General features: G+C 35.7%; 1 protein-coding gene across 1 annotated transcript in view; it reads left to right on the top strand.

Moving 5' to 3' along the window:
• Nucleotides 1–9,320, top strand: part of DNAJC15 (DnaJ heat shock protein family (Hsp40) member C15) — an 86,642-nt gene extending 77,322 nt beyond the window's left edge. The window contains exon 6 of the mRNA XM_054586377.1: nt 7,241–9,320. Within this exon, the coding sequence (XP_054442352.1) occupies nt 7,241–7,311 (71 nt within the window). The 3' untranslated portion in view covers nt 7,312–9,320. The remainder of the gene's footprint in view (nt 1–7,240) is intronic.
• The last annotated feature ends 5,608 nt before the right edge of the window (nt 9,321–14,928 follow it).

Raw genomic sequence — 14,928 nt, 5'->3', positions numbered from 1 at the left:
CCGTCTCTGGCAATGAGCAGCACTGAAGCTTTTCACAGCTGGCTGTTACCTGTGTACTTTTTGGGCTTTGGTGCTGTGGCTTGAAATCCCTGCCTATGGTTTAGACCCCGCTCTTCTCAGGGGGATCCAATTGGCCATTTAAATAGCCCTCTGGCACTGCCACCCATGGGCGCCCAGCCCACCCTCTCAAGTCTCTACTGCACTCCTTACCAGTTAGGTTGAGGTAAAACCTATTTCTCTGTCTGTCCGAAGTTTTAAGGCTCCTCTCTCACTGTTGTTCAGTTGTTTGTTCCAGGTGATTTCTCTACAATTTGTTTTAATTTCCTAATTGTTCCTGGAGGAAGTCAGTGTGACTTCTATTCACTCCTCTGCCATCTTGAAGTCTAGATTATTGCTGGTTTATAAAAAGATTAACTCAGGAATAGCAAAATGGAAGAGACGCATAAGAATATGAAGCTTCCATGTCCTCCCAAATCACCACATGTTCACTGATTTTTGTTTTTAGATCCTTTTAGATTTTTTACAAACTCAGTCATGTCATTTAAGAATGATAATTTCTTTCCAATCTTTTTTTCATTTTTTTTTATTGGGGTGAGGAGGGCATTCATTAAATTTCTAGAACCTCCCTTATAGTATTAAATAAAATTATGGTAGTAAATATCCTCCTGTTCTTGTTGCTGACCACAGAGCCAAAGCTTTCAACATTTTACTATTAAGTAAAATGTTTGCTATATTTTTTGATAACTTCAATCACATAGAAGTTTTTTTTAGTTTACTAAAATATTTTTATTATGAATTTGCATTGAATTTTCTGCATCTGTTGAGATGATTATATGACATTTTTTATTCTGTTAATGTGATAAATCATACTGATAAATTTTCTAATGTTAAAGCGAATCCTGGATTCCTCACATAAACCTAATTAAGTTAGAAAACAATAAACACATCTAGGGGATCCCAGTGTTTGGAAATGTATCAGTATACTTCTAAATAATCCATGTGTAAAAGAAAGTATCACAACAGAAACTAGCATTCAAGAGAGTTAACATAGTCAAAGGTTAGTTTGCTAAAAAAGGAAAAGAAACTCATCAGCTTCATACTTAAACATTTAAAATTTAAATGAAATAGATTCTAGGAAAAACATTTCAAAGAATCCTATTTGAGAAAATTAATCTGTAGTAAACACCTTCCTAACAAATAAAAAGATTGGCCAGGATAAGTGAATTTTTCAACAAAAAAAAGAAGACAACAACGACGAAAAAGAAAATGCATTCTAATTCTTTTTATGGGATTAGCATATCTTTGATTAAAAGCCCTGATGAAGAAAGATTTCACAAGATATACATAGATGCAAAAAACAAACAAAATATTAGCTTATCAAAAATCAAAAATAGTTCCCTAGTGCTCCTCCCCATTGCCAGGCCTTACCTCAGTTTGAGTAATTGTTCCACTTTCTGCCACCATAAATTAGATATCTCTTTTGTAGCATTTCATATAAGTAGAATTGTATAGTAGATCTTATCTGGTATTTCGCTTCTTTGAAGGGAGAAAGCAGTGCAGAATTTTGGGCTCATCACAATGCATTTTCCTTATCTCCATGATCTTAACCCTCAAGAGCTGGCTGACTTGGTAGGCCCTGTTGTTTCATATTGATGTGTTTGTAGTTTATTCCTCTTCTAGTTGTTGTTAATAGGAGGAGTGGTCTAAAAATGATAGCTCTTGGTAGCCAAAAGCAGAAGACCTTCAGCAGTATTTAGTGGAAGTACAAAAGTACAGAGGTCAAGGGTGAGGGTGAGTATTCCAATTAAATGGAATCTGGGTGATTTCCACAAGAAATTTGAGAAATATTGAAAGATTCAAGCACATATTGTTCCCCTTAAATGTAGGATATGTATCCTGTAATGTTATATCAGTCAAGATTCCATGCCAGAAACTACATGCTTTAGGCAGGGGAGCATTTAGTGCAGAGAATAGTGGTTACAAATTGTTGGGAGATCTGAAGGAGTAAATTCTAGAATAGGCCTATAAGAAGGACTCCCCAGACAAGCTGCTCTGCCAGGGAAAATGCCACCTCATAGATTGCCACTAGAGCTGTACAGAGGCACAGTTGCTGTCACTGCTACACTACAAACTTGCGTGCTAGCAGGAGTAACAAAGAGACCCAGCAAGAAAGCCTTTTCCTCACTTGAGTGTTTCAAATTTCACAATTTGAATCAAACACTACTTGAAGGGAATTAGGAATTATAGTTTTTGGCTTAGGGACTTTTCCAAATCTTCGGAGAGTAGAGTGAGATCCAAGTCAGATTTTCTATCATGCACATCAGTTAGAAGTACAGTGTTCCTCTAACATTGCCATCAATAAATATAATGTTGAATGAGACTTTTCAGTTTTCATCTGATTTGTTTTGTCTGCTAAATGATCATATCATGACCTTTGATTTAAATACCCAGAATGCAATTACAACTGATACCACAGATATAGAAAGGATTGTAAGAAATTGCTACGAACAACTATATGCCAAGAAATTTGAAAACCTGAGTGAAATGGACAAATTTCTAGAAAAATATAACCTTCCAACACCAAATGAAGAAGAAGAAGAGATCCTGAACAGACTGATAACAGCTGGTGAAATTGAAGCAGTAATCAAAAAACCCCTGGCATGCAAAAGCCCTGGACCAGACAGTTTCACATGAGAATTTTACAAAACATTTAAGGAAGAGCTAACCCATGTCCTTCTCAGACTATTCCAAAAAATTCAGAAAGAGGGAAGACTCCCAAACTCTTTGTATGAAGTCAGCATCATCCTAATCCCAAAACCAGATAAAGGCACAACCAAGAAAGAAAACTACAAGCCAATATCGCTGATGAACATAGACGCTAAAATCCTCAACAAAATATTAGTGAGCCACACCCAGCAACACATTAAAAAGATCATCTACCATGATCAAGTGGGATTCTTCCCAGGGACAGAAGGATGGTTCAATATTCACAAATCAATAAACGTAATACATCACATAAACAAAAGGAAAAACAAAAACCACACAACCATATCAATAGGTGTGGGAAAAGCATTTGATAAGGTACAGCATCCATTTATGATCAAAGCACTCAACAAAGTGGGAGTAAAGGGGGCATACCTCAACCTAATAAAGACCATATTCTAAAAACCTACAGCCAGCATCATACTCAGCGGGCAAAAACTAAAAGCTTTCCCACTAAGAATGGGAACAAGACAAGGATGTCCGCTTTCATCACTTCTATGCAACATAGTATTGGAAGTCCTAGCAACAGCAATCAGACAAGGAAAAGAAATAAAAAGAATCCAAATTGGAGAGGAGAAGGTAAACTGTCAGTGTTTGCACATGACATGATAGTGTACACAGAACCCTATAGACTCCACCAAAAAGGTACTCGACCTAATAAGTGAATTTGGGAAATCAGCAGGATACAAAATCAGTATTCAGAAATCGAAGGCATTTTCATACACCAGCAATGAAATCAGAATCAGAAATCAGGAACGAAATTCCATTTGTTATAGCAACAAGAAAAATAAAGTATCTAGGAATGAACTTAACCAAGGAAGTAAAAAGCCTGTATGCAGAAAACTGCACAAAACTGAAGAAAGAAATTAAGGAAGACAGAAATAAATGGAAGCATGAACCATGTTCATAGATTGGAAGAATTAACATCATCAAAATGTCCATACTACCTAAAGTAATTTATAGATTCAACACAATTCTGATTAAAATACAAATGACATATTTCACAGATATAGAATAAACATTTAAAAATTTATATGGAACCATAAATCACCCCGAATAGCCACAGCAATTGAGAAAGAAGAGCAAAGTCAGAGAGATCACAGTACCTGACATCAAACTATATTACAAAGCCACTTTAATCAAAACAGTATCATACTGGCATAAGAACAGACACATAGATCAGTGGGACAGAATAGACAGTCCTGACATAAACCCATGTCTCTATGGTCAATTAATACTTGAGAAAGAATGCAGAAGCATAAAAAGGAGTAAAAATAGCCTCTTTTACAAATGATGTTGGGAGAGCTGGACAGCTACATGCAGAAAAGTGACATTTGACCACTAACTTATGCCATACACAAAAATAAACTCAAGTGGATAAAAGACTTAAATATTTTAAGTGGTGACACCCTAAAAGACCTAGAGGAGAACATAGGCAGGAAACTCTCAGATAGTCTTCGCAGCAGTATTTTCACTGATATGTCTGCTAGAGCAAGGGACATAAACGGAAGAATAAACAAATGGGACTTCATCAAAATAAGAAGCTTTTGCGTGGCTAAAGAAAACATCAGCAAAATGAAAAGGGAACCAACCATATAGAAAAATATATTTGCCAATGATTTCTCAGACAAGAGTTTGATTTCCAAAATATATAAAAACTCAATGACTCCATTCCAGGAAGACAAACAGTCCAATGAAAAAATGGGCCAAGAACAGACACCTCTCCAAGGACATACAGAGGGCCCAGAGACGTATGAAAGCTCAGCATCACTAGGCATCATAAAATGGAAATTAAAACCACAATGAGATTCCACTTCACACTGGTCAGAATGGCCATCATAAACAAATCAATAAACAACAAGTGCTGGCAAGGTTGTGGAGAAAAGAGAACCCTAATAGACTGTTGGGAATGCAGACTGGTAGAGCCTTTGTGGAAAACAGTTTAGAATTTCCTCAAAAACCTAAAAATTGAACTGCCTTTTGACCCAGCAATTCCAGTGCTGGGATTATATCCTAAGAACCCCAAAACTCCAATTCAAAAGAGCCTATGCACCCAATGTTCATAGCAGCACAATTTACAATAGCCAAGTGCTGGAAGCAACCTAAGTGCCCATCAGTAAATGAATAGATTAGAAAACTATGGTACATTTACACAGTGAAATACTATGCAGCAGGAAGAAAGAACTGCCACCCTTTGTGACAGCATGGATGGAACTAGAGATCATTATGCTAAGGAAAATAAGCCTGGTGGTGAATACCATATGATCTCACCTATAAGTAGAACCTAATCAACAAAACAAACAAGCAAGCAAAATATAACCAGCAACATTGAAAGAAAAGCTAACTGGCAGTAACCAGAAGTGGGACGGTGACCAGGGAAAAGAAGGGGAAGTGTCAAATCAAGGAACATGTATAAAAGACCCATGGGCATAGTCAGTGTGGGAGAATTCAGGTGGGAGGGCAGGCGGGGTTGGTTGGGGCAGGGGAATTTGGAAGTGGGTAAATGGCAACAACTGTACTTGAACAAGAATAAAAAAATAAATTAAAAAAAAGACTCCCACTGGCCAAAGATAGTTAACCATAATTAAGAATAATAATTACAGTGGATAAAAATACAGCAAATATCTTTATTCAGTTCTTAATGATACAAAAATTGGACACACAGAAAGACAGAGGGAACACATATCTAGGGAAACAAGTCATTGTTTTGGAAATCAGTAAATAAAGAGAGGATTTAGCATTTATCTGCCTCCTACATAAACTATACAACTGAATAATCAAATAAAAGATCAAGCATTTCCCTGTGTAAAATATTCTAGCCAACAAATAGAAAATGAACAATAAATTAGAATTTTACAATTTTGTAAACACTAAAGAGTAAGTGACATAAGACAGTCACCACCAAATACTAATTTACAGGATGACCAAAAACATGTTAAATATATCACAGGGGAGCCATTAGCCAAATAGACACTTTGGTAAACTCTATCTGCAAACAGTCTAGTTTTTTTAAACAAATAAATTATAAGAATTATAATGTATGCAAAGAGAACATATAGATTTAAAAGAACTTCAAGTACAGCTTTTCAAATTGTACACTTTCAGCAGGTAGAAGTTATTGAAAAAAGAAAACAATAAATATCCAGAATGCATATCAATCAATTAAAAGTTATATTTAAGTTAATATTTTAATATTTATTGAGGATATATAAGATGCCTGGCATTACTTTGGTAGCTCTAAAAGTTTAAACAGCTTATCAAAATTGACAGTACCTAATTCCAAGATTATTTTGAAATGTAATAATGAAATCAGTTTGTTTCATAACCAAGCATGTATGAAAACTTCATCAACTTCATCAATTCTTACTGTGTATTCAAGGACACTCTATGATATATTCCATAAGTATAGCAATTCAGATCTTGATATGAAAACATCACTGGTGTACTCAAGGGCAAAAAGCTAAATATAGCTTCCTCCCACATTGCTACTGTACCATGTTTGTTGATTTGGTTTTTTACTACAATACCATGTTTGTTGATCTGTTTTCCCTTCTTTCTTTTTCCTTAATCAATAAAAGGCTTAAATGAAGTCAGGACAATTTGTGCCAATACCATCTATATGTTTTTTGTTTGTTGTAAGCTACTGCTGTCCTATGATGTTTTCAACAGCTATAGACGGTTTGTACTCAAGGAGAGAATAAAAAAAATAAACAAAGAAACTGGTGAATTGTAATATGATTGTTAGGTTGACTGTTAAGCAATGAAAATGTTTGGGACTAGACGTTAGAAGGTGTATGATGCTTAAATAGGTTTAATGTGACAATGCGGGCCTAATATTTTTGCATGTCAAATAGGTTCTGTTTGTGATATATAATGATTCTGAATTTGAAATTCACCTCAGTTTTTCTCTTGTGGTTTGCATTAGAAAGAATTCATTTCAAAGAACTCTTAAGAAAGAACTGGCTTGATTTTATTTTAGGACACAGTGAATATAAGATTATTTCATAGACATTTTAATAGGTTCACTTCAGAGGACAAGGAGAATTTTAACATTTTTATTATCATTCATTTGTTAGTTTGTTCATCTGTATTAGTAAATATGAATTTTAAAACTGGGAAGTACGTAGTTGCCTTTATAACATGTATTTTATTTTTGTGAAATTAAATGATTTGATTAGACTCTGAAAGTGCCCTTGGATTTATTTACTTCCTTCAGAAGGACATCCTTCAAAGATAGTCTTCCCTCTTAGAAAATGTTCTGGAGAACGACCGTTACTTTATTCACCTAACCATCTACTTCATTTCAGAAAATTTACTGGTTAAACATTTGAATGGTAATATCTGATCAGTGAAATGTTTGAGGATAAATGTGTGTGAAAATATCAGATAATTGTAATTAAGAGAGTTTTACTTTGAGACTTTTAAAAATGTCAGTAGTAAAGTGTGTTTTAACCTACTTATTTGTCTTTGTTCTCAGGTGGATCACCATACTTAGCAACCAAAATAAATGAAGCAAAAGACTTGCTAGAAGAAACCACCAAACACTGATTAATACTCAAGGACTACTCTGAAGGGAAAAAGCAGCAGGGTTAAAAACAAAGTCCAGCAAATTGAATCAAAACCACCAACGTCACAATTTTCATACATGTACTAATGATAAATAATAATTTATTCCACTGTTAAGTGGCGTAATAATAAAAGATTAATAATCTGTCTTACTGTCTTTTAAAGGAATACCTTAAATTTTATAACTGATTTTTTTCTTATTTTCTTACTTTCTCCATTATAGTCATACCTTTTAATATTTCTGCTCTGTTAGTTTTAAGTCCTCCACACTCCTCCCTGACATAAAAGTATCCAAAAAGTATGATCATCAGTACTGTAATTTGTGTTTGTGAGCAATGAGTAGAAATATTTTCACTGCCTATACAGGGGTGAGAAAAGTAGGTTTACAGTTGCATTGTGACATTCTTTTAAGTTAATAAAGCTGTTGTAATAAATCAGAACCTGCATGTCTTTTCCATATGAAGAACTGTAAGCCTACTTTTGTCCCCCACCCCATCTTTATACTCACATTGTCCCTGTTTCCTTGGAAGAATTTAGAATGTTGCCTATGTGAGGGGCTTTAAATGTGTTGAGACCAAACAAACAATGACTGCCATCCCATGGGGAAATGATCTGAAATTTAATGGAATTTACAAAATTGTATTTTCTAAAGTAGTGGTTAGGACTCCTTGAACTCTGCTCTCTCTGAAACCCTATAGCTAAAGCATGAGAACTTGGAGAGCCACTAAAATGTTTAAAGATTTACAAAATGAGCCCTGTGATCAAAGGCTGAAAAGAGCTATGAGAAGTCTGAGGAGTTTGTATTTAATTACAGTCTTCCAGTACTATATATTTATTCAATTATTCATTCCAAATATTAATTGACCACTTCAAATGTGTAAGATGCTATAGTGGCCCCTCTGAGAGGTATAAGTGTGAACCAGTTATGGATCCTTACCCAAAGGAACTTAAATTTAAAAGAAAGATAAATCACAAAAATACTAATAGAGATATATAGATACTAAAGAAGTTCAGAAGAAGAAAGGAATATTTTGAGTTGAGAGCATGGGGGAGCCTCATAGGGTTATGTGGCACAGAGCTGAGCTTTCACAACAGTAGACAGCACGTGCTCAGTGAGTCAGTGTGTCTCTTCTGAGAGCTGTCAGAATAGCAGAAATGCGGTATTAATTACTGTAATAGAGTGATTCAATGATTTTCTCAAAACAACCTTTGGTCCTCATCACTTTACTATTTCAAAGGTGAGAAAACAGATTCAGATACAGAGTACCAGCATTATTTTCCAGTACTGCTTTACAATTTCTGGGTTCATCCCAGGTAAACTGAACTTATTTCACTTATCTTAAAATACTTTTTAATATTCTAGATGCATCTTTCAGTTTATTGTTTCCCTTAGTTCGGGAGTTTTCAATGTTGGCAATATTATCAGTACTGAGTTGAATAATTCCTTTTTGTGCCAGCTCTCCTATGCGGTATAGGATGATTGGCAACATGCATGCCTGTACTTACTAAAGACCAGTGGCACACCCTCACTTGTGACAACTAAAAATGTTTACAGACATTGCCAAATGTCCGTTGGAAGGCAGAATTGTCCCCGGTTGAGAGCTATGCTGTAAATGTTTAGTTTTTTCTTTGGACACATAAAATAATGTCCTAGTTTAAAATTGATTGAATGTTAGAGTTAGCAAAATATTGTTCTTGCTTTAAAGTCTCCATGCATGTCCTAATTTTATTGTGCTTTAGTGGGTTTCAGTTTTCTGCTCACCATTATCTCAGTACCCCATTATCTCAGTACCCCAGATGCCCTTTTGATCCTCAGATCTTCACGTGCTCAGAGTGTAGAGATCATTGAAGGTCAAGCTAAAATGTATCCCTCCTTTTCTTGTGCTTCCAGTAAAAGTAAAGTGAATCAACTCTCCGGGAGAAGGAACCATATCTGTCTTGTTTACTGCTACATTGACACCCAATAAATACTTGTTGAATGAATGAATAAATTCCCATACCACTTTATTCCTCATTTTCCCGTACTTATATCTTGCTACTATGTGTAACCTGCCTTATTTCTTCACTAAAGTATAAGAACCTTTAGAGCAAAAATGATGTCATTCATCTTTGTAACCTCTCTTGTGTAGAGCACTTATACTTAGCAGACATCATAAAGTTATAAATACTTAGAAAATGTTTTCTGAATACTATACTTGAAAAACTGTTAGCACTAATTTTGAAAATTATGCCAATATTGGGTCACCATCAGGATATACCTTTTAATTGACACATTTTCTAATTCATACTGTATATTTGAGGATTGGAGTCCCTAGCATTATCTTGGAATTTCTTTCATTCCTATTTTCCTGCTAAGCGTGTGCCTTGGAGTTAGATCTGGTTTTGAGCATTACCCTCCTTTTACATAATTTTGGGCAATATCTTTAATTGCCTCATCTATAAATAGAGGAAATAAATATTCTAATAAGGTTGTTGTAGGGAATAAGGATGTGTAAAGCATGTAGTTACATAGCATATGCTCAAAATATATAATTATTACTTCTTTCACTGTTCCTTGAAATTTAAATCTTAGAATACTTTGAATTAAAGTTTGAGGTGTGTTGCAGTAATCATTTATCTTACTCTTGAATCTGCAATTTGGGAGCACATGGTGGGTATAGCTCATCTCTATTTTATGCAGCCTCGACTGGGGCAGGAAGAGCCATTTTATGTTAGTACTGGCTCTTGGCTAGCAGCCTCAGTTCCTCTCCACAGAGTCCTCTCCAGAGGCTATTAAAGTGTCGTCACACGATGGTAGCTGGGTTACAGAGAAAGTAGTCCAAAGAGAGAGGGAGTGGAAGCTGCAATCTCAGCCTGGGTCTGAACACTGTTAGGTCTTCTGATGTTCTAGAGCCTTCCTAGATTTCAAATGGAGAGGATGTAGAGGATTGTGAAATAATTAGGGGTCATCTTGATTATGTAGCAGGGCAGGATTTGGGTTTCCCCCATCCCAGTCGTATCACCTAAGGCATTGTTAAAAAAAAAAACACAACAACTCAGGAATGTGGAATTTAAGTACAACTAGCTGAAGAGGTTTCAGATGATATGACTGCTATTTTAGGTACATATTAATTCACCAGTCATTCTCTAAATGGCAATGTCTCTATAAAACTGGATCTTAAACAGCAACTCACCCTCAGCTCCTCGTTATCTGAAACAGCTTATTTGAATGGTTACCTATCTTTAATAAAGATTGTTTTTCCACATTTGCTGTCATTGCATGTTTTACTTAGTTAAGTTCTTTGTTGACTTTGCAGCTTCTGTTTATTCTTATATCTTAGATACAATCTGAGGGAGCCAGAAAGACCGTTAAAACCAAAACAGTTACTTCTCAGATTCCAGAGAAAGTATAAGTCAAATGGACAGTTAATTAAAGGGGAACCCAGAATGCCATTTAGACCACAATTAATGGTGCCAATCTCCAGCATAAAGTCAAAAGTGGAGAGAAGCTACTAAGGAAAAAAGTGCCAATTGTGGAAGACATTGTTTCATTTAGTCCTTAGACCATTTCCTTATTTGGTTTGAAATGCATTTTAGTCATTCAGCAAATACTGTGCATTTGCTACATCATGCAGTAAAGATAAAAAATAATTTTTTTCTTAAAATGTATAGTATGCTCAAACCAAATAGAAAAAAAGATTCTGAAACATAAAGAACTTTTTTTTTCCTTGATATTTTTGAATTAAGAAATGCATGCTTATTACCCAGCAGGGTCATTAGAAATAACATTTATCCAAGTACAGAAATACTTTGGTTGTCATGGGAAACCTCGAACTTAGAAAAGTTTTTGACATATCTTTAAACACATTTGGCAATTAGCTTAAGGTAGTTGGGAGAAGATGAATTATCCAGGCCCTTAATGTCAAAAATGTGAAGTTTCTCTGACTCAGCCCCCTTAGGATGAGCTACAGAGGCTGTGGTGAGAAGTTAAATATCCAAGTTGGCCAGCTCATTTTACACAGTGGGAACACGCTATTCATGGGCACTCTGCACCTTGCTCGGCAGTCGCCTCCTGGAATAAGGCCTCTTGCTACACAGTGGGTTTGATGGCAGTGAGTAAATGCATCAGGATCGTGCCTCTGTCCTAATGGAAAGGCAATCCAAAGAGCATATCCCATTAACTCTAGATCACTATCATGTACTTGTCAAAAAATATTCCATGAATTATGAGCTAGTATTTCATTTATGGTAGAGTTATACATTAGGAAATTAGAATTTTTGTTAGAATAATTTACTAGTTGGAAAAGTTGAGAAGGTTTTCTGAACTCATTTTTTCTTTTTTAGGTGGAATCTAAGTGATCTGGATTATTGCCTACCAGTGAAATTGCTAGGCATGGTAGACAAAGGGAATGTTCCTTCTAATGATTTTTATGAGCTGAGTAGCTATTGTTCCCAGCTGAGTGCTCTTTTTCCTTTTTTTATTGTTGCTGAGCAAAAGAATTTATAAAAAGCTTTTCTGGAAAAAAATTATTAAAAATTCTGTGCAATTGAAATGCAAGTTCATTAAATACTGTTCATTCCTCTTCCTGCCATAAATAACCCTTCCCCTCTGCTCTATTCAGCAGTGCCTAGCAGCACTGGTCAACATTTGAGTCTGAACAGGTTATTATATAGCTATAGATATGCAGTCTCTATCATTAAGAGTGAGTAATTTCACATTGGCTGGATATAATCACTCCAGCTAGATGTTAGCCCAAAATTTCAAATTCGTACCTCAGCTTTGAGGAAGAAAATGCCCCTGGAAAATTAAATCAACAGTGGAAAATGTGATTTTGACAAAAGAAAAATCGCATTGACTTACTGCTTCAATAGAGACATCTAAGCTATACTGCTAAAGACCAAGAAATTAGAATCAGTTCATTTTCATAAATCTAAAATATTTTAATAATACCTAATACTTGTTAAGTACCTTGTGCCAAGCTTCCTATCTACATTATCTTTCAATTTTCATAGCACCCTAAAAGATTGGCACTATTGTTGTCCCCATTTTACAGGTGAAGAAACAAAGGCTCAGAGGAATTTAGGAAATTTGCCAACGTGGCATAGCTATTAAGTGGTGGGACTAGGATCACAATCTAATTTGTCTTGACTGAAGCACATGCTCTTTCCCATTACACTGCACAAATTCAATATACATGGGAATCATAGTCAAATAAATGCACTTGGAGGGCTCTTGGCTCATTCTTTGATGGTTGTGATGTTTGGGTATAGATGGTGAAGTAGGTTTATGAAAGGATCCAGTGTCATTGGCATTAGAAGCAAGGAGTACCTAACGTCTTTAATTCTGCCCTGGAAGCTTATGATTTTCATCCAGCTGCACTTGGCACAAACTCAGTTGCAAAGTTCATCAGTGTGGGTTTCCTTGACTTAGCATGGAATGGAGGAAAGTGATGAGATCTTATCTGAAATATTCATGGACAAGAACTTCCAATGAGAACATCTAGAGCAGGTTCAGAAGACAGCTCATGAAATGAAGCAGTGGAACTTGGGAGAGAAAGGAAGAAATTGTGCGAAAAAGCATAGATGAAAATAAGGCTGAATTTACTGAAAGGAGTAGAGGGGCAATGAAAAAAATTAAGGTTAAAAAGTGAAACAACAAACGAGATAATTTGCAGCATTTGACAGGAAATTAACAGTGTGCAGTTGAATTTTTGAAAATTGCTTTTCAGTATTCTCATCTGTGAACCGGATTATTCATGCCATGCTTTATGCCAAATTCCAAAACTGTATTTTGTAGTTATAGGGTGTCTAGTAGAACCCATAGAACTTTAGTCACCACCTAAGAAAGTCTTTGAAATTATGACTTTCATGCTTTCAGCTGCCCTAAACAAGTAGTGAAAGAATTCTAACTCCTAGAGAAGGTTTCTAACACCTCATGACTATAATGCTTATAGTCAACTTGTGAGTTCCTTGAACATTAAATAGGCCTATATTCAATAATAAATACATTCCAAAGCCAACTCAGTCATCTTTCCATTTATCTACTGTTTTGGATTATGAGTGCCTTTGCTCTTTCCTTCTGTGAATGTGGATAATCAAGAGTTGATTTCAGAAGTGTTGACATTTCAGTTTCTATGCTCCCAGAGTAGGGTGAAATTATCTAATAATGTCTGTCCTCTGGTGGTGAGATGTCATAGCATATCTGCAAAGTCTGCATCTCTCGGGCTCTCCTGGAGTGTTATATAGTTCAGTGTTGCCAAAAGAACAGCATGTACACACAGAAATGCAACCCCCCTAATTAACCTCACTCAAATCTGATTTATGCTTTGCTCCTCAGCTTCTAGGTACTTAGGTATTCATGTTGCATTCTAGCCATTTCCATTTTATACTCATACACTGTGTACTTGTTTGGGCTTTTTGCCACTTGTAAACAGATTTTTTTAACCCAGTATGTGAAAGTAAATACTGTTGTGTTTATTTTGTTTTAAAATTGTACAAGATAAACTACAAGATACTTTTTTATTTTTCTAGTTTTCCCAATAAAATTAAACCTGACTCCAAAAATTGAATTTACACTCAATTTTTACATTGTACAACTCTTAAAACGATGCTAACCTTATATAACTTCATCTGCACTGTAGCTATCTTTTTTTTTTTCTGCTTACTTCAAGAGCTGTTTAGCCTAGTCGTCCCTCAGGACACACTATTGATTAGCTCACTTCTAAAGACAACTATCAGAAACCAAAATCGAAGACATGCAGATTTTCTCAGAAGAAATTAATGAAACTTTGGTTTTTACTTCTCATACAAAGAAAAGCAGTGAAAAAAATAGGAATCAGCCCAACAATACTTTAAAATTGACTTTTGTATTAATTTGTAATACAAACACCAAAGAAAGTACCTGGTTCCTGGTTAGTTTATTTAGTTCCTGACTCAGGTAGCTTCATATCAAGTTTTGCCTTGCAGCAATTTTGACTGGTTTGAATAACAGAAATAGTGACACAACCAAACTGTCACCCCTAAAATATATTACTGAGTATGTATGCCTAAATGCCTGGGTCCCATGCTTTGTGTAAGGGAATAATAAGGCCAATGTTTGGTGTCCAGCTTCTAACAGAAGGCGAGGACATGCAGATAGCCCTCTGCTTCTCCTCTATCACCCTTTCATTATCTTCCTCTTCCCACTCCCCTCCTCATACCATGCCCCATGAAATGGACACATCTTGAAGATCTGCCACAGCCAGTTAGACATTCAGTGGGTACAGTGCATGTTGCAATCACTGCACTGGCCTGGGAGAGTCTCTTTTTGTCATGAGGCTCCATCCTGTGATCTGTTTTCAGACCAGTAGAAGAAGGAGTCCTGACTTGGGCTCACATAACATAAAAGATCTATCTGCCACAAAGTACACGTTTGAATTTTGTCAAGGGAGGAATATGTTTTTCACAGCAGTGTGGTGCATTAACAACAATACACAGGATCACATTGTGAATGTGTTATCTTTGACTCTGTTGATGGGATTTGTATATGGAACATCAATTTTCTTTACAGACATAATTGAGTACATATTACCATGATATGAAACTGTGAGAATATGTATGGTGTGTGGGATGTTGAATTTT

Source organism: Pteronotus mesoamericanus, unplaced genomic scaffold (genome assembly GCF_021234165.1).
Source record: "Pteronotus mesoamericanus isolate MK-2021 breed Mesoamerican mustached bat unplaced genomic scaffold, CSHL_Meso_final contig_94, whole genome shotgun sequence".
NCBI classification, from domain to species: Eukaryota; Metazoa; Chordata; class Mammalia; order Chiroptera; family Mormoopidae; genus Pteronotus; species Pteronotus mesoamericanus.
Note: the sequence above shows the minus strand (reverse complement) of the source record. Positions and strands in the feature narration are given on the sequence as shown.